Source organism: Sesamum indicum, linkage group LG1 (genome assembly GCF_026168435.1).
Source record: "Sesamum indicum cultivar Baizhima isolate 11 linkage group LG1, ASM2616843v1, whole genome shotgun sequence".
NCBI classification, from domain to species: Eukaryota; Viridiplantae; Streptophyta; class Magnoliopsida; order Lamiales; family Pedaliaceae; genus Sesamum; species Sesamum indicum.
In genome coordinates, this window is record NC_142657.1 from 11,357,885 (window position 1) to 11,385,558 (window position 27,674).

At 33.2% G+C, this 27,674-nt stretch overlaps 2 protein-coding genes across 3 annotated transcripts; one reads left to right on the forward strand and one right to left on the reverse strand.

Annotated features, from left to right (window-relative positions):
• The first annotated feature begins 16,725 nt into the window (after nt 1-16,725).
• LOC105157707 (tubulin beta-2 chain) lies at nt 16,726-19,843 on the forward strand. The gene is made up of 3 exons (XM_011074158.3): nt 16,726-17,225; nt 18,005-18,274; nt 18,963-19,843. The coding sequence occupies exons 1-3, from the start codon at nt 16,832-16,834 to the stop codon at nt 19,634-19,636; spliced, it is 1,338 nt and encodes a 445-aa protein (XP_011072460.1). The 5' UTR covers nt 16,726-16,831; the 3' UTR covers nt 19,637-19,843.
• Nucleotides 19,844-20,343: 500 nt separating this feature from the next.
• GSTT1 (glutathione S-transferase THETA 1) lies at nt 20,344-23,337 on the reverse strand. 2 transcript variants are annotated; one of them, XM_088878314.1, is made up of 7 exons: nt 23,097-23,337; nt 22,886-22,959; nt 22,738-22,798; nt 22,280-22,333; nt 21,634-21,734; nt 21,046-21,251; nt 20,344-20,724 (listed from the first exon to the last, which is right to left on the reverse strand). In XM_088878314.1, the coding sequence occupies exons 1-7, from the start codon at nt 23,159-23,161 to the stop codon at nt 20,512-20,514; spliced, it is 774 nt and encodes a 257-aa protein (XP_088734440.1). In that variant the 5' UTR covers nt 23,162-23,337; the 3' UTR covers nt 20,344-20,511. The 2 variants fall into 2 exon arrangements, with proteins under 2 accessions (XP_088734440.1, XP_011072471.1); XM_011074169.3 differs by having other exon boundaries at nt 21,634-21,713; nt 23,097-23,328.
• Nucleotides 23,338-27,674: the final 4,337 nt, after the last annotated feature.

Consider the following 27,674-nt stretch of genomic DNA (forward strand, 5'->3'; position numbering starts at 1 on the left):
GAGATCCTTGTTTTATGCAAAAGTATGTCGGCTCTTTTACCTATCATCAAGCATATTAGAATGGCAGCCTACAAAGTAGAGTTGTCTTCTTGGTGGAGGACGTCGCCCGCAATCAGCCTAGTCGCTTACAACTTGAACTAACAAAGACGAAGGAAAAGATGGCTGAAGCGATCCTGAATCATCGAGTTATAAGTACCGCAAAGCACAATCATATGGAGTACTTGGTGAAATGGAAGGGATGCAACAACTAGGAGAATACTTGGGAGCATATGACGAACCTTAAAGCGTTTCTACCTCTTGTTGAAGCTTACCATGCTTCCCATGCACCGAGGACGTCGCCATCTCAGGTGGGGGAGAATGTCAAAGGTCGCCCGTGCACTCGGCAGCCTTGGCGTACATTTGGCCATGCAACTGATCAACCCAGCCGACCAACAACCTTTGCCGATAGATGCTGGACTTTCATAATCTTAGAGTTTTAGGCATAGGTCTTTTGTCTTGTATATGTTGTACGCTTGTAATTACTTTTGTTTGCTCAACGGGACGTTATGCCTCCTGAGGTACAATGTTCAACCTTTTTTGTATCTACTGCTGTCAATAGAAAAATCTTTTTAAAACTATTATAGGGGGAATGAGTTCTTGAAGCTTGGTGTAGTGTTTTGTGCTAATGTCCCCCTCAAGGCGATCCCCTTGCGCTATCATCGTTTGTACAATGTATATTCAATTTGCTATTTAGTAAAATCCACATTCTGAATCCTGCGTTTAATTTACTGCCTTCCTACTGTTGTTGTTTTTGCAATTTGTGTTGCTATTCCTGTTTGCACATTGTCCTAGTGTCGGCGGGAGTGCTATTGTTGTGTTGTTTTTTGCAGAAGTGGTTGTTTACTGCGAACTGCTAGCCACACAATGCCCCTTTTCTCGCATTGCGGAAGGCGCCTCGTGAGACCCAGAAAGAGAAGTTGGGTTATTTATTTTATTAATTCACAATTAAAAAATAACGTAATTAATTTTTTTTCTTTTACCTAACAAAACTAAAGCAAGTCGTGGACCTAATACACGACTTGCCAATTTATTTTTTAAATTTTATATTGGAGTCGTAGATGTCATCCATGACTCCTAGCACTTTTTTTAATTGTATTTTATTATTATTTTTTATAATTATTAATAATTATAAATTTAAGTATTTTGTTAATTATAATTTATAATAAATTTAAAATTTTATTAATTAAAAAATTACAATTAATTTTTACAAATATTATTTATGGTCAATGACCCCGAACTACATTATATATGTTGTTGTTTAACATTATATTACTTATTGTCATCCTCTCACAAAATAATAAACAGAATAGGTAAACGTTATTTTCACTGTTGCAGTCACAAGCAAACGGCGAGCCCCTTCTAAAACTCCATTGATGCATTCTGACATGTTGGTTGGCAAAGTACCGCATCGCTATCCGCCATCATGAGAAGCTATCTATTTTTTCTTTTCAACCTGGTCTAAGTATGCAAATGCAGCCATTTATCTCCTCCATAGTTAAATTAAACTTCCTGATTTGATATTCAGCCAACTCTCTACGAAGATCTTTCAACTACATATTCTTGTAATGATTGTTGAAATTAGAACACACGTGATGCAAGTAATATCGATGCACCTCACAGGATGGTACAAAGTCTAACATTTCGGCTACTACTCTAACAAGATAAGAATGACGGTCAGATCTAAAGCACATCCCAAACTGCCCCCTGGTAATATGTTTGCTTAACATTTGAAGAAACCATTTTCAAGATAAATAGGATTTTTCATCAACAATTGTAAAAGCAAGAGGGAGTACATGTTGATTCCCATCCATGGCAGCTACAATGAGCATTTTATGCTTGTACTTTGTGTATAAATAAATTACACTTGTATTGATGAATTTGAGACCGAATTAGAACCCTTCAATACATAATTTGAGCACCTAGAAAACATATTTGATCACATATGCATCACTTAACTGCTGGAAGGTTTTGTGCTCTCATTCAACAATCATTCCCTCATTCCATTTTTTGAGATCTCACATGTAACTTGGCAGCTTTGAACTGAGCTCTCCCATGTGTCATAATAATTTCACGAGTCATCATTAAATTGTACCGTACCTTTTGGTATGGTATCTTGAACCCTATCTAATCCTTCACAATTTATATGACATGCTTTATTTCATGTGGGATTATATTTTACATGTCCTAATAACAAGGGAAACAATAAAACTTCTGTCTAAATTGCAATGTTCAAAAAACATATCATTAATAACACATGTGTGGTCTTTCCTGTATTTTGTTATCATCCAACACCCTATTTTTGGTTTTATTATATCTTGAAGCTCCCATCTACACACATATCTAGATAGAAAAAAAAATTTAAACAATCAATTTATGGGGTTTGCTTATACAATAACTTATATCTATGTATATATGTATGTATACATACCTGGGGTCCTATGCTTCTAAAGGATCTTCCATTTGCCTTTGGTGCTCTCAACTGCAACATACTCGCGACATACATGTTGTATGAAGTGAACTTTCACACTCCAATTAAATGAGCTTTATTTTTTAAAATCATCCCCATATCAAGCCTTCCTTCATTAGCATCATCAAATTTCACATACAGTACCTTGAAGTTGGAACATCAATAGAGTCAGCAGGTATCTCAAGGGATTGTTTGATCAAAGAATGATATAGAATGATAAAATGTTTGCTCAGTAGTTGTATCAGGCATAGCCTGGTCCATTGACGATGACATACCTTGTGCATTGGTTGCCAATGTTTCAGCTATGACATTTTGTCAACATCATTTTCGGCATCCTCGGGTGGTATTGGAACTTCAGTTAAGGCAGTCTTATCGTTGCTTTTCTATACTATGAATTATGCAATGTCAGCACCAAGGAAATGAAGCAATTGGTGGCACATTGCAGTTGGATAATATCAACTTATTATATTTGCAAACAGATCTTTTTTAAAAAAATATTTAAGTAGTAGCACAAGTTTACATCATTTTGAAAATTGGGCTTGGCCACATATCATTCCACTTTGCATAGTCTTGGTGCAAAAACGTCTGCATATGGACCAAGTCCAAACAAATAATAATTATTTGCTCTAAGTAGCACCATATGATGCAACGTTGAACTATGAGCACAGCTTCACCCAAACAGTACGAACAACTGTTTGGATCATAAGAGATATGTTGGATGGATGCAGGCTTATCAGGTATTTGTGCTAAGAACATTACGTACATTTATAAAATATTAAATGCATAATAATTTATGTGGATTAAATTAATCTGATCTCTCTTATGTGGCAATGGAGATATATTGAAATAAAATATATCACCACTGCCACTTTACCATGCCTGCCAAATCACCATTTTATTTTTATTTTATTTTATTTCTATTTCCTCCCCCTGATCGCCTCCCCCCCTTCCCACTCCCACCACTAGATCTCACCATCCCCCACCACCAACCCCTCTTCATCTCTCCAATTTGGGCGACGCAATCCAGAAACTGGGGACGACGGCATCAGTGGTGTCACCGCCGCCTTTCTCTCTTTTAATTTATTTTTTAATTAATTTAATTTAAATAATTAAAATAATGTAAAAAAGTTAATTTTTAAAAGTTTAAGAAAAAATTACAAGAAAATTAAGAAATTTGGTTTAAGTTTTTTAAATAAAAAAGTATTAAAAATTTTTATTTTAAATACATATATTGAAACTTTAGTTAAATTTTTTTTATTGTAAATAATATTATTTATTAAAAATATATTCAGACTAAACTAAATTAATCTTTATATTGTCATTTTAATTTAATATCAATTTACAAAAAATATTTTTTTTTTATATATAGATATTTAAATGATTTTATTTTTTATTATATAAATCAAGTATTTGGGAGGTGGCAGGGGTGGCGTGATTTTTTTTACCATGTCATCCTTTCCACGTAAGATGTTTTTTTAAAAAAAATCAATAACCACATCAGTAAAGTTAGTTGGACAAGTGTGAAACACCCCATTGCCGCACGTGAGGAATTCCAGCCAAATTAGGCAAATTGGACTAACATTGATAGTTTTGAAAATTATTGTCTTTAGTCTCTATTTTGGAATGATTTTGGACCAAGTCATCACCCCTAAGAAACTGGACCAAAATTATATTTTTCATTTAATCATATGAAGAATTCTAGTATATTATTGTTCTTCTTATTATTATCATCATCATCCTCATCATCAAGGTTGAATGCAGTTTATGCTATCTACGTAAACAAAAAATCAAACTCAATTACTAAAATGAGATCTTTTTTTACTAGGTTAAGACCAACCTAGCTCACTCTTAATTCGCTAATTACAGTATAATTTGGGTTGGACCGATCGATCAGGATGGGCCGACAATTTTGTTGGACATCCCTAGTTGGACCTAGTATAACAAATTATCATCAACACACTGCGACAAGATCTTAAAGAAATTCAAGATACATGGGATGCATTTACTACAGCAAAAAGGGCCGGCTTAGTGGCTCAATCCATCCTATTCCTATGTTCACTATCATTTGGGGCAGTTCAGGATTGAATTTGCAGCCCGATACCTATGAGAATTAAATTGGTTTAATTAACACATCTTTAGGGGTGGAATTTTTAGTCCTGACACAAACTAAGCAAGACCACTGATTATAAGAAAACATGAATGTCCCTGAAATGCTGATGCCAATTATATTTTATAAGGTCATTTTAGGTAATTTGATCTCTGTCCCAGATTCAATACAAGATAGTAAACGCTGTATATAGAGTGTTTATTTTGTGGGATTAATTATGCAAATGGGTAAATAACGATCTTTCAAACTCAAATCCACCTCAAGAGATGGATGGAGTAATCTAGATTCTATAGTAAAGTAGCGGCAGTCCTGATTCGGAACTTGGGTCCCATATCGCAATGTAAACAGTCTATTATCTTGTATAAAAATCTTATCCAACCTTATAAATCCAAGCAATTCTAACTCATACTTAATTCCGAATTATCCTACTCTACATCTATTCTATCCCATACACCACAAAAACAAGGAATGGGCATGGCAATGACCAACAAAATTTGAGAGCGTTTTGTTGCAAATAAGTTTGAAAATTTTCTACATTGTCAAATTATTTCCAACACTTTATTTGATCTTAATGTGCCAGTTTAATTTGATATTCAGTTGAGGTTTACCGTCCCATTATAATTGTGAATTTATAAGGTTTGATAAGTATTTGACCGTTATATTTTATATATTTATGTGACCTCTTTATAATTAGATTTATTATAATATTATGAGTTTTAATTAGGCCACTTAATATTTTATAACGGTCAAATTTTTACAACTATTTAAAGGGCCATTAGCCTTTTTCATTTGGCACATTGAGAGAGATATAGATTTTGTATAGCTTATGAGTTGAGAAATATTTTATACTCCCACAAGTATTTGTAAAGTTTTTGCAACGTGACTGTGGACTGGTTCCTAATCTCCTCGTGGTCGTGCACATGGGATGAGAGACTGCAGAGAACTAATGGGTTTTATCCTGGAGTCATGGTCAACCGTTAAAACCTGCACGTAGGGAGGCAGTTATGGCTTTAGGTCAGCGACAAGTGTCGTGACTCTGCATCGATGCAGCTTTTCTAAATCCTAAGTTTATTTCATTCATTTTCGTACTACATGTAATTGTGATACTTTATATATAATAATATATATAAAGTTATTTTGAGATATGATTATAAACACAATTCACACATTTTTTCACAACAATCTAAAGCCATGAATATGATTGTGATTTGTGTTGATTAAGTGCATGATTGTACTAACTCTTGATTTTATATTTATGCGAGGAATGTTTTGAGAAAATGTACATCAGATTTTCGGGGCAAAGAAGCAACCGAGTTACGAGAAAACTGTAAGAATTTCAATTCTTCTATTCTTGAATTCGAGGTACATTTCAAATAACAGTTTGATAAAATTAAAAGTGAAAGAATTACATGTTAAATCTATTGCATTCTTTATGTGTTTTTTATTGTTGATTGGAGAATTTAGAAGAAATGGTGATTCAAACATTGGATAATAGCATATGAAGGGATATTATATGAATTTAGCATGTGATATTGCTATTAGTTACATTACTATTGTTTTCTAATTGTAACACACTATAAATAGTTGGGGTGAATAGCAATTTATCCCCCTGTGATATTAAAAATGAGCACATTACCCCCTTATGAAAAAAATATAGCAATTTACCTCCCTATACTTTTTAAAATGAAGCAATTTACCTCCTTATATAGGGAGGTAGATTGCTTCATTTTAAAAATCATAGGGGGGTAAATTGTTGTATTTTAAAAAATATAGGGAGGTAAATCGCTATTTATTTTTTCACAAGGGGGTAATTTGCTCATTTGCGATATCACAAGGGGGTTGCTTGCATTTTTCCCTAAATAGTTGTTAATAGAGTAATTACTATATAATACAGTTCCATGTCGATCATAAGTGGTTTTATTTGAGTAATCACCAAATTAAGATTTCAATACAATTAACTATAATAATAAGAGGAAAAAAGGTGGGACATATAATAACTTTCAATATGCAAATAGTAGGAAAAAGTATTATTTAGTCCGTTAAGTATGCCTAATTTTAATTTTAATCCGATAACTATATTCATTTTTGTATAGGTCCAGTAACTTACGAAATTGCTTACTTTTAGTCCTCTGTCAGATTTTCGGACAATTTTATCCCTATGAATGCATATGGACTAAAACTACCTTTCAAAAGTTGCATAGGGGTAAAATTATCCGAAAATCTGCCAGAGGACTAAAAATAAGCAATTTCGTAAGGTACTGGATCTAAACAACAATGGACATAGTTATCATACTAAAATTAAAATTAGGCATACTTAGCGGACTAAAATAATACTTTTCCCTGCAAAGTATAATTATACAAATTGGCCAACCTTCATATTCTGTTAAAGTTTTGAAGTGATGGAAATTTTCTTGATATAAATTTTATCAATTAATTCCAGCATATATTTGCCTTGCAATACATGTTATTTAGCAAATTTAGATATTCATTATCCTGAATTTATCATCAGTGGGAGTTACATGCCAATGGCTATATTGTATATGAAATGAGATTAAAATATTTATTAATGATAATATATGAATACAATTTTGTACGGTTAATTCATACCTTATAATTGTAACAACGTGATGCTAAAATTATTTTACAAGTATGATATTTAACCTTGTGGTTTCATGTGATAAGCCATTATATGATATTTAATATTTTAATTTGTCCTTACTAGTGTTTATGTTTCCAACGGCTAATTGATTTTAAGGATCACTAGAAAATGAGATCATCATGCTAAATACATGTTAATTAAAATGAGCATAATATGTTTGAAAGTTTTAGGAAAAAGTATTATTTTAGTCCGCTAAGTATGCCTAATTTTAATTTTAGTATGATAACTATGTCCATTGTTGTTTAGGTCCAGTAACTTACGAAATTGCTTACTTTTAGTCCTCTGGCAAATTTTCGAACAATTTTACCCCTATAGTGCATATGGACTAAAACTGCCTTTCAAGAGTTGCATAGGGGAAAAATTGTCTGAAAATCAGTCAGAGGACTAAAAGTAAGCAATTTTGTAAGTTACTGGACCTAAACAAAAAATGGACATAGTTATCGAACTAAAATTAAAATTAGGCATACTTAGAGTACTAAAATAATACTTTTCCCAAAGTTTTATTTGCTTCTAGCACTAATTTTAAGACATGAATGTGCATTTATCTTTTGCAACGGTATTATTCATATTGAATTCATAAATTGGTATTCAATGCATCATTTATAATTAAAAATTTTAATTGATACCACATAAGTTACATGTGTTCTCATGCATGACATATAATTGTGATATTATTGTCACAACGTATTGTGTAACTACCATACATATAGGATATGCATTTCTTGTCCACCCACAAGGAATTTATAAAATGAGATTAGCATTTGATAAGCTTGTGTAATTTTTTATAAAATTGAATGGCTAGAAAATGCATGAGATACCCAAAGGTATTGAGCCCGTACACAATCTTATATATTATTTTTATATGAGTTCACGTATTAAATAGTAGAGTCCAAATCTCTATGCTCCACAAGTATTTACATATACAATAATTTTGGAGGTTACATTTTAATAACATTCTAATAATGCAATTATTATTGTGTTTATTTTGGGTGATTAATGATACCCATATTGTACAATTAAATTCTTGAAAATCTTATGAAGTGTGGGGGTTGAAATATGATAGAATGTGATATTGTGATAATCCTTGTGTGGCATTTATATTGTGTTTAATTAGAATTGATGGACCTAGTAAAATATGGGGATTTTAATTGATATAATCATAAATTTTGATAATAATTATTTTGAAATGTGAATGTGCAAGAGTTACATATTAAAATATTATTTTATGGAGTTCTTATTTTAATATGCAGGCCATGCGCTTGACGTGATAATGAGAAAATAGACAAAAAAAAAATGATAGAAAAAAAAAAAAAAGAGCATGTGATATAATATTTCATGTGATGGAAAAGTGCTTCGAGGGACTAGCGCAGAGGCAAGATCCTTTATTATTGAGGGGGATAGGCTAAGCCCGTAAGGAAGTCACCTTCGGGAGTAACCCAACCTTTGTGATTGGAGACCCCATGGAGAAGGTTCAATTGGTAGAAATAACCCCGCACTGCGTGACTTATATATAGCACATTATTTTAAGGAGAGAGTATTAAAAAAAAAAAAAATACAATAATCTTCTTCCCATCCCTAAGGTGAAGTGCTATAAAAAAGTGTGATGTTTGGTTGGGCTTTGACTCTTAATGAGACCAAATGCGGGATTTTCACGAGATATGGGTCACACATACCTTTGGAGGGTACACCTAAGTGAGAGTTGCCATGGGCCGTGGCTATGGGTTTGGGCTAACCCTAAAGACCTCACGAGAATCAGGATCAGAGCGTAGGGCTATTAACGCGCTCACCGCTATAACCATATCCTAAAGTCAATATCGTGTGTGTGGTAATTAAAGTTTGGGTTAAGAGGCATAATCCAAGGCAAAGTCCATTATTGCTCCTTCAAATGAATTTCCCAACACTAAGTGTATGTTCAGGCCAAAAGGCACATGCACCGATTGCACGGTATAAGTTGCCAACTATTTTATTTCATATTTAATTTCGAAAATTTTAAACCTTGTGGGGGATTGTTGGAAATAAGGTTTAAAATTTTCTATATTGTCAAATTATTTCCAACACTTTATTTGATCTTAATGTGCCAGTTTAATTTGATATTCAGTTGAGGTTTATCGTCCCATTATTATGATGATTTAATTGTGAATTTATAAGGTTTAATAAGTATTTGACCATTATATTTTATATATTTATGTGACCTATTTATAATTAGATTTATTATAATATTATGAGTTTTAATTAGGCCACTTAATATTTTATAACGGTCAAATTTTTACAACTATTTAAAGGGCCATTAGCCTTTTTCATTTGGCACATTGAGAGAGATATAGATTTTGTATAGCTTATGAGTTGAGAAACGTTTTATACTCCCACAAGTAATTGTAGAGTTTTTGCAACGTGACTGTGGGCTGGTTCCTAATCTCCTCGTGGTCATGCACATGGGATGAAAGACTGCTGAGAGCTAATGGGGTTTTATCCTGGAGTCATAGTCAACCATTAAAACCTGCACGTAGGGAGGCAATTATGGCTTTAGGTTAGCGACAAGTGTCTTGACTCTCCATCGGTGCAGTTTTTCTAATTTCTAAGGTTATTTCATTTATTTCCGTACTACATGTAATTGTGATACTTTATATATAATAATATATATAAAGTTATTTTGAGATATGATTATAAACACAATTCACACCATTTTCCACAACACGTTTGAAAATAAAAAATACTTGAAATTGTAATTTTGCAAAAAAAACATAGTATTTGCAATTTAACTAATAAGTTGTGAAAACTTGTAGGAAGAAGTTTGTAATTTTTTATTTAAAATTCAAGCAGCTCAAATGTATAAATTATAAATCAAAGACACTTTTTATTTATTTATTTTCAACACTCTTGTTGTGACAAACTATTGCAAACGCCCCTGTTGTGGCAAACCATGTGATGCTGCTACCCGGAACCCACTATGGATCATGGAAATATCAAAATAAGATCAGGTATATCACTCTAATTTTTATTTTTTTAAGTGATAATTATATATATATATATATATGAATCAAAATTTAATAAATTGAATAATATATCAATTCAATCAATATATCCATATATTTATAAACAATAAACAAATTACAAAGACTCACGTAAAGTATGGAATTCAAATTAATGACTTCGAATTCATAATACCGCGGTCTTAATTAGGGGTGTAAACGAGTTAAGCTCACCAAAAGTGATCGAGCTCGAGCTTGATGAGCTCGAATCACGTTAGCTCAATCAGTTTTCATTGAGCTCGAGCTCCAAAGCTCGAATTTTCAACTAATTATATTATTATAAATAAATAATGCTTAATATTGTCATATTAATTATAAAAAAAATATTAAACATATGGTACAATATTTTTAATTTATTATTATAAATATAAACTATATTAATTAGTTAAATGTAATACAATAAGTAAAAATATAGAAAATATATATACATCAAATTATTAAAATATTGACACATAATTTTGTATAGTTATTAATATTAATAAAAAAAATAAACATAAGTTATTTTTTAAAAATGGTTGATCTCATTCATTTAAAAAAAAAAGAAAATCAATGACGAATTTTTTAAACCAAAATACAAAAATTGTGATTGATCTAATTATATATATAAATAATAAAATAACAATAAAGATAATTAAAATTGTTCAGCCATCATCATTATTGTTATTATTGTTGTTGTTGTTGTTATTATTATTATAATCTTTAGATTAATTCATGAGGATAACCAAATTTTGACGAGTTTATAAGTAATAAAATAAGTTGCATGTTTCTTGATATAAATATATACTCATAAAATAGATATAAAAAATTATAAATTAATTATTAGGACTTGTTAATTTAAAAAAAGTATAAGAGAGTACAAATGAATATTGAAATCTAACATAAAATTTTGTATGCTCATATTAATTTTAATAAAAAATAATAAAACTTACTAAATTATTGATTAAACTTGTTTTGAATAGAGATAAAATATATAAATAAAAATACCATAATGTATTATTATCTAAAAAATTAAAACTATATGATATTGGCTAATAATAATAACATATGATTAAATAAAGTTGATATGTATTAAATATGGAGTTAAATATATAAAAAAACAATGAAAAAGCTCACGAGCTTATGAATAGTACATTTTGAGCTCAAGCTTGAGCTCATTAGAAGCACGAGCTCGGGTCGAGTATTAAATCGAGCTGGTTCACGAAGCTCGTGAGGGGGGAGATGAGTCATGAGCTGGCTCGACTCATCTACCACCTCTAGTCTAACCATTAAGCTAAGATATCATTGGTCACTCTAATCAATACTGGTTGCATTTACACCCATTGGTCTATTAAGACAAGCTATCGTTACTTTTTGCATAATTACAGAAATCACTAATGACAATAAAATGTATAGATAGTTTGTGTAATATTTTTTATATTTCTGAAGAATGTATGTGTAATTTTTCAAAAGACATTGATGGTTTATATAAATAGACCATATTTCAGGGGTGTAGGAGTAATTATCCCTATAAAATATTTTATATGTGTTTGAACTAAGAAGCAATTTTGGCCAATGAGAAAAGGAACAGCTATGAATGGATGAAAGTTAGCTCCAACCACATGGAAACTATGGATTAGGAGTATTAATTTCCAGGGAAAAATGCAAGTAATCCCTTTTGATATCGCAAATGAGCAAATTATTCCTTTATAAAAAAAAATAAATAGCGATTTATCTCTCTATATTTTTTAAAATACAAAAATTTATCCCCCTATGATTTTTAAAATGAAGCAATTTACCTCCATGTATAAGGAGGTAAATTGCTTCATTTTAAAAAGTACAGGGGGTAAATTGCTATATTTTTTTTTCATAAGGGGGTAATGTGTTTATTTTCAATATCACAAGTGGATAAATTGCTATTCACCCTTATCCATAATATTATTATTATTCAAAACATAATCAAGATCAGTGCAGATAGGCAAGACCGTAAGAGCTCTTTAAGCTTGTAAGTTGAAACAACTCCGCTCATTAATGGTCCGTTGGATTTTGTTTTCATTTTTATTTACAGTTTTCAGCATTTTCGATTAAATGAAAATATTTTAGGGATAATTATGCTCTCTTCTTTAAAAATTTGATATAATTATATACAAACTTATGTAGTTTAAGAAATTACATTAATAGTACCCCTGAGATTTGCTATCGTCTAACAAATAGGTCACTCCATTAACTGAAATTCATTTTGAATTTGTTTATATTAACAAAAAAAAAAAACAACAACCAAATAAAAATTAATATTTACCTTCGATTGATTTATTACTGACTTATTGATGGTCAAACAAATCTTTTGTGACTAAACTACCTTTACAACAATAAAAATATACCTTTTCACACACATTAACATGTGAAGATATATAAGGGTAATTTGGTCATAAAAAGATTTATTCGATCCACAATAAATCAATAATAACAAATATGAATGTTTATCCAATTTTTTGTTAATATCATCAAATTCGATGAATTCTGACTAACATAGTGACTTATTTGTTAGACAGAAGCAAATTTCAAGAGCATTAGATATAATTTTTCAAGCCACATGGGGTCTATATGTAATTACACCAAACCTCATGGAGGAGAGTGTTATTATCCCAATATTTTTATTGATTTTTGTGTCAGATATGAAAATATATTTGGATTGTATGCTTCCAAATCTAAGTTTACAGGTGTGATAAATGAGAATATATTTAAATTTTATTTGTTATATAGGTATTTTGTAAATGTTGATTTTGAATATATACTAAATATTATTTTTGTTTTTTAAAAAGCTAACATGACATAACAACATAATGTAATGTCCTATTAGTAACGAAAGATGTGGAAAATGACGAGGTTTAGAAGAGTGGTTTGAGAAGTGTATTTTTAACCGACATAGGCTGCAAACCTTCAGTAGAAACAAGACTCTTCAATGAAATTAGATTAGACAAACAAACTTTAAAAATACTGAAATAGCGTAAAACTGAAAACTGACTTTTAAAAATAAAGTCAAATAACCCACATACGAGTTGTGTGGATAATATTCGTGTGAAAAGCTGAGCAATTCCCATCATCACATTGAGAAGAAATAAAATGAAAAAGAAAATAAGCAAGCAACCCATGTGATATTGTAAATAAACAAATTAATTTCTTATGAGGAAAAAAATAGCAATTTACCTCTCTACATTTTTTTTTTAAAATAAACTCTTCCAAAGTGGTATCTCACTGATGGCTCGGGCCCCACATAAAGAGGCCTTCTTCGCCTTCCACCTAAGCTGCGTAGGAAAGGCCCAAACCCAATCCCATTCCCAATATCAGGGAACAGTCAAGCTTCATAGGGTCTTTCTGTCTAGGTGCAGGTAATCCGCATCTTTACAGACATATCTATTTCACCGAGCCTCTCTCCAAGACAGTGCCCAGATCGTTACGTCTTTGATATGGGTCGGAACTTACCCGACAAGGAATTTCGCTACCTTAGGAGCAATTTTCCTTCTTATATCTTTTAAAAAATAAAATAATATGCCTCTTTAAATAAAAAAGATAAATTATTATTTTTTTTATAAAAAAATAATTTACTCGTTTATAATATCACATGAACTAAAATACTATTCATCCAAATGAAAAAAAAGGGTGGCATTGCGAGTGAAGGTGAAGTTTGAGCTGAGTTGATAAACACTCTCTCTCTCTCTCTCCATCTCTTAGCTTGGAACATCAGAAAATTCAGGTGTCATATCACGTGACATGTCAGAGTTTTTGTCAGTCATCAAAGTGACGTGCTAATCCCTCCTCCTCATTTCCTTTTCCTTTTCTTGTTCCTCCACTTAATAATGTGGTGCACGTTAGGCCCTTTGTTATTACAAGTTTATTTCAATGTGTAATTTGATGATTTCACATCATCACCAACACTACGATGGTCTAGTGATTACCTCATTAATTGTGTCCCAATTTTAGAATTAAAATTACGTTTGGATGAAATTATTTGAATTTATGAATTTTAAATTTTTATTAACAATTTTTTTTAAAATATATTTGGATAATTTCAAATCATTTTATTCTAATTTCGAACTATATTTTGATGAATATGAATGAATTTCAAATTCTTTTCAAATGAAAACGTTTAAATTCCTTTCTTCAGATTCAAATCCAAATGAAATTCATACTTAACCCTTGCCCTTGGCTCGATTTTTATTTGCATACTATTTTTGGGCTCGTACTATTCATTTAAGGTCTTTATGATTTAGTATTGGCCAACGGGGCAAACTTACATTAGTGACTATATTTGAGAACAAAAAAATGTATTTATCCTACAATATTGATATATAATTAATTAATAATGTTTTTTAAAAATAAAATTCGAAAGCTTGACATCTTATGCGATGATGATGCGATGGAAACACATATACACCTATTTTTCCATTGTAGATATTCTCGGAGGTGCTTAAGAGTGATCCGACAGACTCTTAGATTTGACTGGCCTAACTGGGATTGGGCAACGAATGTTTTGTAGACAACAACAAAAGGTGAGGATTCCATCTCTACGTCCTACTGCACCCTTGTGGCTACAGTTGTCTACCACATTTGGCACAAACTACCTTCGCCGGTTTGACAGAGAGGAGCGTGATGCATCAAGCCTTGCTGCTATCATTATAGGAGACGTACGATAGAGGATTCTTAGTGCTGACTTACGCTATTCTTGGGGCGGCTCTTCACGAGCCGGCTCGATTTTGAGCTTGAATTTAGTCGAGCCAGCTCGAGCTCCTATAGTATGACATATTATGGTACTTTTATTTATACATTTAATCTTTCTACAAAAATAAATTTAATCAACAACTTAGTAAATTATAATATTTTTTGTAATTAAAATTATTATTTAATATGACATATATAAATTTTATATTATATTTTACTATATATTTGTATTAGGTTATACATTTTTAAATTGACAAGTAATTCACTTATGATTTTTTTTTTATCTATTTTTGAGTTTTATATTTATATCATGATATATACTATGCATTATGTAATCTATTTTATTATTTATAAATTTATGTCAAAATTTAGTGATTCCTATGAATTAATCTAAAAATAATGATAATGATAATAATAGTGATGGTTGAATATTTTTTTAATTATTTTAATTATTATTTATTATATATACAATGAGATCAAAAAGGTTAATCAACAATTACGATATCTTAAAATTTGGGCACCCGATTCACACCAAATTTAAATATATATAAGACCGTGTCCATTAGATCATATCATACAGTCTGATTTAAAAATCACATGGCCTGTTCTACGATACACTGACTTGAATTATTATTTTTATGTTCCGAGTACGATATCATGACATCCGTATATTCAATAAGTCTAAAACTTTACCATATATATTTTTCTGCAAGTTTGATCATATCTAACAGTCTGATTTGAATTTTAATGGTCCGATTAACCCATGTTGTTCTACAATGTAAGATGATAGTTATATCAATGTAATACTAACATTTATAAAATATATAAATTTACTACAGATTGTGAATATATATTAATCTGAACTATAAAATATTTTTATGTATTTCAATTGCATTATTTCAGATAATTGATATTTTTTTATAATTTTAAACTGTTCAGTATGATTTTTTTTGTACATTTTACTAATTATATTATATCTAAACTAATCAGTAGTTTATATTTATAATAATAAATTAAAATTTGATACTATATTTTGGTATATTTATAATATAGTTTACATTATACAATCTATTTTATTACTTATAACTTTATATAAAAAATTGGTGATTCTCATTATTTAATCTAATAATAATAATAATAATAATAATAATAATAATATAGTATGCATTATACAATCTATTTTTTACTTATAAATTTATGTAAAAATTTGGTAATTCTCATTATTTAATAAAAAAAATAAAATAGTATGCATTATACAATCTATTTTATTACTTATAGATTTATGTAAAAAAAATGATGATTTGTATAATTTAATATAATAATAATAAAAAAAAAATAATAAACAAAAAATAAAAAAAAAATAAGCTTGAGCTCGAGCTCGAGACAAAAATAGTCGAGCTCGACTCACTGCCACCCCTACTCTATTCTATTAGCTCATGTAAGTTTATCGTTTACGGCGTATCTCTGACTTGTTGAGGGGGATGCCTAGCTTTGAAATATATTGTATAGTACCTCTATACTTCGTTTGCTTAATGAAATTTATATTTAGCGGAAAAAAAAAAAAAAGAGAAAGTTCCAACTTCATAAACTTTTGTAATGTCTCTTCCATACATCATTGGTCACATATCCAGTCGCAAACGTAGAAGCCAGTGACTGTTGCAGGTAATTACAACCCAAATTCAAAATTTTCCCTTTTTCCCTCCCCCATATATCTCTCCCTCTTACCCTTTCCCTTCTCCATTCTCACTCTTCACTTCCCCCAAACACAAAACCAAAAACCTTACCCCCCCCCCCTCTCTCATACAAACACCACACACACACACACATCTGGGACAATGCGTGAAATCCTCCATATTCAGGGAGGCCAGTGCGGCAACCAGATCGGAGCCAAGTTCTGGGAAGTAGTCTGCACCGAGCACGGCATCGACTCCACCGGCCGCTACCAAGGCGACTCCGATCTCCAGCTCGAGCGCGTCAACGTCTACTATAATGAAGCCAGCTGTGGCCGATTTGTTCCCCGAGCAGTCCTCATGGACCTCGAGCCGGGGACCATGGACAGCGTACGGTCCGGGCCCTTCGGTCAGATCTTTCGCCCCGACAACTTCGTCTTCGGGCAGTCCGGGGCTGGAAATAACTGGGCTAAGGGTCATTATACGGAGGGAGCTGAGCTCATTGACTCTGTGCTTGATGTAGTTAGGAAGGAAGCTGAGAACTGCGACTGTCTCCAGGGTGAATATTACCATTTTGCCCTTCGCCTGTTCTGTGTTACTACACTTTGGCGTGCTTTCTTGGATTGATCCGTTCATGTCTATGTGGTGTTTTGCAATAATACGTGTAATTAAACTGCCAGCTTTGTTAATTTAACCTTTTATCTTAATTGTGTTTGTGCTTTCTGTCTGCTGCATTTGCTGTGACCTTTTTGGTGCTTGGGGGTCCCTGTATATAATCTCTTATGGCAGACTTAGACGCCCCTCTTTTCGAATCAGGGTTGTGTTTTTTGGGTGGTCTGGAGCATCTAGGAGAAGCTCCACTTAAAATGAATTTACATTATTTGATTTTATGAACCAAATGCTACAATAATGAATTTGCGTTAGATTGGAATTACGATGTATGTTTTAAGTTATTTGACATTTTAAAGGTTTCATGGACTCTTCTTTTACTGTATATATAATTGGTGGTATACTATCTTCCTTGTTATGTTCGTTAAGCATGCTACTTATCCCATTTTTCTTATCTCCTATGGAGTGTCATATGTATGCTTGTTTTCTGTTGATCTGTTGCCTGTGCAAGGTTTGCTTTGCTAAGCATAGTGATATATGACTAGTTACTTGAAGCTTTGTGAATTGTGATGGTTCTTTTTTCTGAATTTATTCATACCAGCTGTGATTAGCCTATAACTAATTTTGTTAAAATTACTTTGCATCTTTTATATGGATCATTGACATAATTCTTGAACTTTAGATCTCTTTGTTGGTTTCACTGATGAGATTATCTCTTGTGTTCTCCAGGATTTCAAGTATGTCACTCTTTGGGAGGTGGCACAGGATCTGGGATGGGAACCCTGCTGATATCGAAGATAAGGGAGGAATACCCTGATCGAATGATGTTGACATTCTCTGTTTTCCCATCTCCAAAGGTGTCTGACACCGTGGTGGAGCCCTACAATGCGACACTTTCAGTACACCAGCTTGTTGAGAATGCTGATGAGTGTATGGTCCTTGACAATGAGGCTCTTTATGACATCTGTTTCAGAACACTCAAGCTCACAACTCCCAGTTGTAAGTCTCAGGTTTTCTCTTTATTATATTGCTCTATGAAGTTTATGACAATCTATACTGTCACTTGAATAGTGTGCTTTTGGCATTGTTCTCTCATCTTCATAGAAATTAATAATTAAAAGGGGGGTGGGGAATGGGGGGGAGACAAAAAAGTTTATATGATTATCCTGAATAAAATGACTATTTACATATCCTGAATAAAATGACTACTTACATATTTAAAATTGTCCCAGCACTGTGACACTGTCACTTACTAATTGCAGTTGTCACTGGCATGCTTGAAATTGTATTCCTCATACGTTCTGTGGTACTGAGTTTGTGGTTTAATCTTTGCTATAATGGATTTAGTGTCCAGGACTGTTCTAAGCCGACTTTTATTTAATAAAAGACTTTTCTAATTGACAATGAGAAACTTTGATTGTTGAAGAAATTATGTGTGCTTCATTTCTATGGACATGCCATAGTTTTTCAAACTTTTGCTTCTAGGAGTGTATGTAAAACATATCCAGCACCTACTATCTGTTGCTTTACGGAGTGTTTTCTCTTTTTGCCAGTGCAGCATTTACCATTCTGTTCTCTGTCACATCCTACCAATTCTTGTGTAGATGTTAATGCTGTTCCTTTGAGAATGATGTTTTACTTGTTACTTCTAATAATTTTATTTATTTATCCTTCTTTTGCGCTTTAGTTGGAGACCTGAATCATTTGATATCGGCCACCATGAGTGGTGTCACTTGCTGCCTTCGCTTCCCTGGGCAACTCAACTCCGACCTTCGAAAGTTGGCAGTCAATCTTATACCATTTCCACGACTTCATTTCTTCATGGTTGGCTTTGCCCCACTTACTTCTCGTGGATCACAACAATATCGTGCTCTCACTGTCCCTGAACTCACCCAGCAAATGTGGGATGCTAAGAACATGATGTGCGCTGCTGATCCTCGTCATGGACGGTACCTCACCGCATCAGCTGTTTTCCGTGGAAAGATGAGCACCAAGGAGGTGGACGAGCAGATGATCAACGTCCAGAATAAGAACTCATCATACTTTGTTGAGTGGATCCCAAACAATGTGAAATCTACAGTCTGTGATATCCCACCCACTGGCCTGAAAATGGCTTCGACCTTTATTGGTAACTCGACATCAATCCAAGAGATGTTTAGAAGGGTCAGTGAGCAATTCACTGCCATGTTCCGGAGGAAGGCTTTCTTGCATTGGTACACTGGAGAGGGTATGGATGAAATGGAGTTCACAGAAGCTGAAAGCAACATGAACGATTTAGTTGCAGAGTACCAGCAGTATCAAGATGCCACTGCTGATGAGGAATATGAAGACGATGAAGAGTATCAAGAAGAGGAGGCGTGAGCGAACACTAGATCAATCTCTGCGCGACATTCAATACTTCTACATGGTGCTTGTGTGTATGTTTGGATAGTCTTTATTTTGGGATTCTTTACTTGGCCTTGATGAATCGTTAACCATCAATTCTCTTGTAGTAGTATCTACTGTAATATTTGTGAAATTTCTGGTTTTCCAACTTATTAGTCATTGTTTTGTGTTAGCACTTCCTCAGTTATGTTTTCTTTGTGACCGTGCCCAAGCTGCTAAATTGAAATTAGGGATCCTGGTGAACTCAGGCTGGAGCAAGTTCTGCTTGCTAATTGTCAATTAGAGCCTGATACTAGCATGGACCAGTTATTTGTGGAGCTGTTAATGCTGATTAATCATTTCCAGTTTCTTTCCTGGAGGTGGTTGCTTGTTAATTTAGTCGATCCAATCAGTGATTTTCCTAACATGGGCTTCACGAAGCTCCTGAGGTTAACAATAAAAGGAAGCTTGAGGCTGTACGCCTAAAGATATAGATTTCCAGTGGGAAACTGAGACTGTCGGGGCCTTGAGCAAGAACAGCATGCCTGAATGTGTACAATCCTTAAGCCGGAACACTAATCTAATTGTTAACGGACAGAAATGATAGACTCTGAAATTTCTCATCATAAATGCATAACTAATCAACAAAATCATTCAGGACAAGAACGGTAGAATTTCCTCATGAGTGTAATAGTTATGAAAAATTTGCAGAAAGGATCTTTTATTGAATTCATATACGACAACAAAACTATCAGCAGGGTATTTATACACGCAAGATGATCCGTCTTTACTCTTGGATTCAGCTAACAGACAACATAAAGAGCAGCTACTTAACCACTTTGATATTACAGCCATTTTTTGCCAGGGTGCATTCACATTTTAGAGTGCAAAGTAGTTCTTCCTATAGACTCATTTGCACTTACTCCTCGTTCAGCTTGCAGCTTCTTCAGTTTCTCTTTAACTTTGGAAAGGATTGAATGCACTTCATCAAAATATGGTTGTGTTGCATTCTTTGTATCATCAATCCATTTCAAAACTCTTTGGTGGGGACCTAATATTCTTTCACGATCCTTCTCATCTACAACCTGTATTAAAGTATAAGAAACAGAACAGGATAAAACAAAGTATTCTTCAAGAAAGTAAGAGTAGCAATTCTATCATCAGTTAACAATATAAGAGGACGTAAGGGTTTTCTTGATCAGGGATGTCGACATTAAGCACCCCATTCCGAGAAAGTAGATAGTCGGGAGTTGGATATGGTAAGAGCACCTCATAGAGATTATTGAACAGCAAGAACACCTTGTGAAGCCAACTTATCAAGGACAATGAATACCCTGCTCGACTGTCATTCCGCAATAACTTATTTCCTTGATCATATAGAAAGAATAAGCAACATATATCTTTACCTCAAGCTGCATGATCTCACACACCAAACTAAGATCCGCAATAGAAGGTTGTAAGCTTCCCAGCAAAAAGCGTCCCTTTCCCTTGAGCCAGACAGATTCAATCTTTGCAAGAGAGGCTGAAAGGAGTTTCTCGCCTTCAGCTGCCACTTCTGGGTTCAAAGGCATCCCAAGTGCAGGTGCAAGAGCGGAATTGAATACATATGTAGCTGGAAGTGGAAACAAAGGAATATGTAAAAAGCCAAAGCCCCATCAGATATACACAAGGAACATGAACCAAAATGTCATCTTTTTCTTGTGTAAAAGATTATTCAGATTTCTAGGAGTACAGAGCCTTGGGACACCAAAAAAGTTTTATCTCTGAATGATAACAACCAGAAATGCCATGTAAACAGTTAATTAACAATCTATATTAATTTTTGTTCCCTGAATGGGATAATATTATATGATTTAATATGAGTTTCATCCCGATATTTCTGCGAGCCACTTAACTAAAAGGTCTTACACCATTATTATGCATGGAAAATAACGAAAATACAGATCAACTTAGATATTACCCAATCCAAAAAAAAGTACTGATCAAATGAACACCTGCACCACGACGTAAGTTTGAGTGATGCCAATCCAACACCGAGTGAATTTTTGCTCTTTTGAAAAGGTCAGCTGGATACCTAGAAGCAAAAACAATTAGGCTGCAGAATATGAACTGTGATATAGAATTTCTGAGAGATAATAAGAATTTTTCGAGTATCTTGAATTAAAAAACATTTTATACAGAGGAGACCATTTTATTGATCCATTCACAGAAAAACAAGGACACTTTGAGTAATCGGGGTTCAGTAATTGTCTAATATCCATATCAAGAATAAAGCAGTCAGTTCAGTTAGACTAATGTATTCCATAAAACAGCACACATGTATAATCATTTCCAAACATTACTCACGGGTAGCTAACGTATTTATCGTGAATAAGGCCAAACAATACTAGCAAATTACCAGCTACGAATATTTCTATAAAATTAGCAATTGATAACACACATGAATATATATGGTCCGTTTATCACAATGACTGTATTTTATCGAGAGACATAAGAACAGAGCCTTCAAAACTGAGCCACGGAAAATATAAGTCTAAATAAACTCATATTTCAAATTTCAACTCTAGAGCTCTAGATGCCATATTATTCAGGCAGGAAACCTTCTATTGGAGACTTATAGAATAATCCAACGGAACTCACCAATGATCAGCAACTCCAGGAAAAACACAAGCCAAGTAGATCAGAATCGCATGACTGCAAAACATTCCATAAAAAAGGTGAAATAGGTTGAATACTGATATCTGGTCATGACCTCTTAAAAAGGTCGCGTGAAGAAAGCATACGTAGATGAGTTCCAAGCCATAACTACACTGTAAGGCAATGTTGCACACTTTATATACACACAATCCAGTTCAAATGATTCTAATCTAACACACACAAAGAAAACTCTGCACTCCTTATGGCAGCATAGGATCAAAATGTTTCAAATACTCTCTACTCGAGCATATTTTCAGACAAATGTCCCTAGCATGAAATTAGACAGTTAGAACTCCAATAAAATTTCATTTTCTCATGCAACATACAAATATTTATTAACCTCCCAAACAATCAAATAACCCCAGAACAAATTAAAATTGGGGTCTAGAATATGAGGATACCTCTCAAAAAGCTTAAACCTTCCATCCACTATAGCAGGCAGTTTCTTCATGGGATTGATTTCTGCACGAAATTGAAAAACCAAAAAAGGAGAAGGATTTATAAGTTGAAATTACTGCAGGTAACTGAGTAGTACAAGATAATATATACCTCGAAATTCAGGAGTTAAATGCTGGCGTTTGGAAAGATCGACTCTCACTTCTTCAAAGTCTATCCCATTCAATCTTAAAAATAACCCACATCAAATTATAATTCTTTTCCATCTGCAGATGTACTTGCAACTTGCCCAGCAACATAATTTGAAGGAAATCAAGATTTCATTTGTTAAAGAAGATGAAAAGTGAGTAGTAAGAGAAATTACTTGCAGAAAATGATAACTGCGCGCGACGGTTGGGACATTCGATCTGCATACACTTTCAGAGTCATTTTCTTCGCTCTCTCTCTATCTCTCTCTGTCTTGTTTCTACACCACGAGCATCAATGACGGGCAGAGTAAGGGCGCTAGATGGCCTTTCGCTGAGCTTGTACTTTTGGTTGTTGTCCGGCTGGAGCAGAGTGGGTAAGGTAGGGGTAATATAGTAAATGTACGCAAGTCTTCCCAGATTGGATTTCTTTGGATCAAGCCCACCTCTAATTTGAACGATTAGTCATGATTCATGGTACAAAGTGGATTAGGTGAGCTCAAATCTGCATGATTCAGTCTGAAAAGACTCAGTCCAATACCAGTCTATTATTATTTATGGCTGATCTTGGAGCAGTCCTGAGCCTCTAAGTGGGTCCCAATTGAATTCATTTTTAAACTTATGTTCAGTCCATGGATTGGCCCGAGTTGAGGCCTGGACCAGGCGAACATCAGATACGAATGTACTTGTTTTATTATTATTTTTTAAATTATATTGAGGTCTTCTTATAAATAATTATTTAAATTTATAATTTTTTTATAAAATAAATGAATAATAAATTAAATCACACAAAAATTTATGTATGGAAAAATAATACTTAAGAATATTGGGGTAGAACCAATATTTAAAAAGAAAAAAGAACCAACAGGCCCAGCCCCTGTCTAGGACCAAGTGGTCCTAGGCTATTGGGGTTGGCTGGGCTGGTCCCAAATATTGATTTCTAGGATCGATCGAAGACTAGTCTGATCCCAAGCAGACCTGGATCAAACCAGCTCAACTTTTTATTGGTTTTGGTCTTGGGTTGATTAGCCCAGCCCTGCCCACTGTGCATCTTGAGCCATGAAATGATACAATGTCAGAAACTTTATGAAAAGTTAAACTTTCTTCTATGTGATTTCAGCATCTTCACTCCCTCTTGACCCTTGAGCAACGCCCCTTCTTCCTAGCGGTTTTCCTCTTCTCCCATGGCTCATATTTTTTTTAGTTCGAATATTGTTCATGTAGTTTATTTATCTATAAAAATATAGTTTGATTTTTTGCTTCTTTCTTTCTTACATTTTGTAATACATCAACCATTTTCTCCACATTTTCAGGAGAGTTGCGAGAGTACTAGATTTCTAAGAATTATGAAGGATACCTAGGTTGCTTGATTGTCTACGATCTGCCTCAAGAAACCTCAAGTTCAATTAATTGCTTTATCTACTTTGAGGTATAGATTATTATTTATCATTGATTTGTTTAGTTGTTGAAGATGCAACCCCATACTAATTTTTAGAGTTGTAAAATTAGGCATGAATTTTTAAAATACTTATTTTACATTGCCTGTTGGGTTTGTTTGTTGTCTAGTGGGTAATTTTACGCATTAGCTTAGTTCCCGTAATTTAGATTAAAAATCTTGTATTGTATTTTCAGACTTGAAAAAAGTTTTTATTTTAATTGTTAGGTAATTAGCAATTACGCAATTTGTTACTGCTAAATTGGAAAGGTAAAAGTTGTGACTTTAATCGTTTCGTATTGCTATATTTTATACTCTTTTACATCCATATATGTATGCCCTTTATGTTAATTAAAAATATTAAAAATGTGCTGAATCCAGGATAAATGCTAGTTATGTATGAAATTTTCGACATAATTGCTTGTGTAGACAACTCAGTGGTGAATTGCTCTTGATGTTGTTCTTCTCTATAGATGAATATAGCTCAACGTGTAAAGATATTCGTGACTATCCAACTGATTATAATTGAAATAATATTTGGTTTGTACTTATTTTGCAATATTCAAGGTCGTCGCAAAAATAAATGTCTGGGGGCCAATTCCATTGGTCCATGTCGTTACAAAATGCATTATAGGATACCCGATCAGGTGAAATATCTAAGCCAAATAATTGATATTAATTATGTGAAACGTGTTATAATCTACTCATGTCTTGAAATGCATTTGGGCATCTATGTCAACTGTTAGAATGCTTTTGGTGGTCTACAAACAACCAAACACATTTCAGTAATTGAACAAGTTGCAATATTCTTGAGTTTAATTGCCCACCATAAGAAAAATTGCGTCATGAATCATGACTTTACACGTAGCGACTGCATGATAAGTAAGCATGTTAACTAAGTTTTGAAGGCTGTTCTACGCTTAAATTCGATATTGTTGGCACGACCAATTCTAGTTGGCAACGATTGCCAAGATTCACGATGGTGATGGTTTAAGGTATTATTTTTTTTTTTTACATAAAACCTATTTTAGAATTGTATTCAATTACAATCAGCACTATGTCGAGTTAACCATTAGTCATTGAATCTTAATTTATTGATTTGAATAACAGGGATGTTTGGGTGCTCTAGACGGAACATATACTGAGGTTTGTGTTCTCGACTAGGATAAGGGACGTTGTAGAAATTAAAAGTGGCAAGTTTCTGTTAATGTGCTTGATGTATATAATATGAAAGACAAATTTATATACATTTTGAGTGAGTGGGAAGGTAGTGCTGCCGATAGTCGTGTTTTGCATGAGTTATACACCGACCTATTGGTTTAAAAGTGCCAGCAGATATATCACCATCATTCACATAATTTTTGTACATTTCATATCAAATTAAATAAAATAATTTTTTATGATTTTTATTTTATTTGCTTCTTATGTTGTTTTTTAGGTAATTACTATCTTTACGATAATGGATACTGTAACGTGAAATGTTTTCTTACACTATATCAGGGCGTTAGGTATCATTTGAAGGAATGAGAATGAGGTATTGGTGGATTCCAATCTCCAGGTGAGCTGTTTAATTTGAAACACAATCTGGCCCGGAACATGATGGAGCAAACATTTGGATGGACTCGAATTCAGCGATCCATCGGGTGGCGACATTGGGGTCGTGGGTGACGATTGTGAGGATGGAGTCGCCGAAGAAGAAGAAGTCATAAGTGTTGTGGGTACCGTTGTTCAACATGTGGTCTACAACGCGGTCGTCCTTGGCGTTTGATTGTTCGCCATCCCTGCTGTTGTCTAACTCTTGGGGGTGGGGGTGAGGGTGTTATATACTGAAAAGAAGCGCAGATGATTGAAAAGAATTCCATAGGATGGAGGGAACTAGGAATGTAAGTGGGGTTGGGCCAGTTTAATTAATTCTTTTGGCCAAATTTAATTGTTGTTCGTGTTTAAAAAGTATTGTCTAAGCTTAACTCAATAACTGAGACCTAATTAGGTTGGGGTGATTTTTGCAATATTTAGTATAAAGCTAATCATCTGTATGATCATATTAATATTTTATAACAAATTATGCTATTATTACAATTATTTTATCATAATAAATGCATTTACCTATAATGCTAATTAAAAAAAAGCCCATTGTACTACCCTATCAAAGCGGAAAATCGTATTATTATTGCATACTATCTGTTCCATGATTTTGTTTGAATGGAGATGGTCAATGATCCACTAAAACTTGAACTATCCAGAACGCACTTGATAACACACTAGATCCTGGAGTGGAGTTTGTGTTACAATAGATACGACTCTTGCATGGACTTTTTGACGTGATGAATTGTCTACTAATATGTACACTGAGTGGTTACAACATTGATGAATCTTTTTATTGGATTATAATGTTGTTATGTCGTGGTAATATCATAGCCTTCAAACACTCTATTATAGTGTATTATGCTATTTTATTATGTTTCTAACAATGATTTATCCGCACAGTCACTTTGGACAATTTATTTATAAACGTATTTGAGTTTACCCTATTTTTATAAACCCAATTTATATTCTACCTGTCTTGCATGACTGAAAAACAATGTAACTAGATGTCTAAAATAATAAAGTTCTTACATTATTCTTTTCTTGCACAAATGCATCTGTACAATGTGGAACAGACTAACAATCGCCCGGATGCAGGGGCAAGTTAAAAGAGGATAACACTAGGCGAACGTGGACCCAATGTGAAGAAGAAGTCCTCGTGAATGCATCGCATACCATTATCACTATCGGTTGGAAGTCTGAAAATGAGTTCCGCTCTGGGTATTTGGCGCAGTTGGAGCCCCTAATGTGCAAGCATTTTCCAAACATAGATTTTTTGACCAAACCACACATCAACTCAAAGATACATATTTAGAAGAAATATTATGGAATCTTGTCTGACATGATCAAGAAGAGTGGTTTGGGATGGTATGATAATAGATGCATGGTAACAATTGACTCTCAAGATATTTGGGATGATTATTGCAAGGCATTTTTTTGTGGTATTGTTAGCAATGATATTATCAATTAATGTAAGGGCATATTAAAACCTAACATTCTATATTAATCTTTATAACAGATTGATCCAATTGTAAGGACAATACAGTACAAGTCATGGCCCTTTTATTTAACATGGCATGAGATTTTTGATTAAGATCGAGCTACTGACATGGTAACCATTGATGTGAATGAAACATCCAATCTTTTCGATACTATCGTAGAGAATGAAGGGTAGGACTGCTATGTCCCTACGGCTGAATGGTGCCCTGATGTTGGCTATGTTGGAAATAATAATGGT

Bases quoted from the DNA above. Each gene is read 5' to 3' on its own strand.
- LOC105157707 (XM_011074158.3), top strand. From the start codon at position 16,832: ATGCGTGAAATCCTCCATATTCAGGGAGGCCAGTGCGGCAACCAGATC. The intron at 17,226-18,004 runs GTGAATATTACC...TGTGTTCTCCAG, and splicing joins GAACTGCGACTGTCTCCAGG to GATTTCAAGTATGTCACTCT. The intron at 18,275-18,962 runs GTAAGTCTCAGG...TTTGCGCTTTAG, and splicing joins CAAGCTCACAACTCCCAGTT to TTGGAGACCTGAATCATTTG.
- GSTT1 (XM_088878314.1), bottom strand. From the start codon at position 23,161: ATGACTCTGAAAGTGTATGCAGATCGAATGTCCCAACCGTCGCGCGCA. The intron at 22,334-22,737 runs GTATCCTCATAT...AATGTTTTGCAG, and splicing joins AGGTTTAAGCTTTTTGAGAG to TCATGCGATTCTGATCTACT. The intron at 20,725-21,045 runs GTAAAGATATAT...ACTTTAATACAG, and splicing joins GTGAGATCATGCAGCTTGAG to GTTGTAGATGAGAAGGATCG.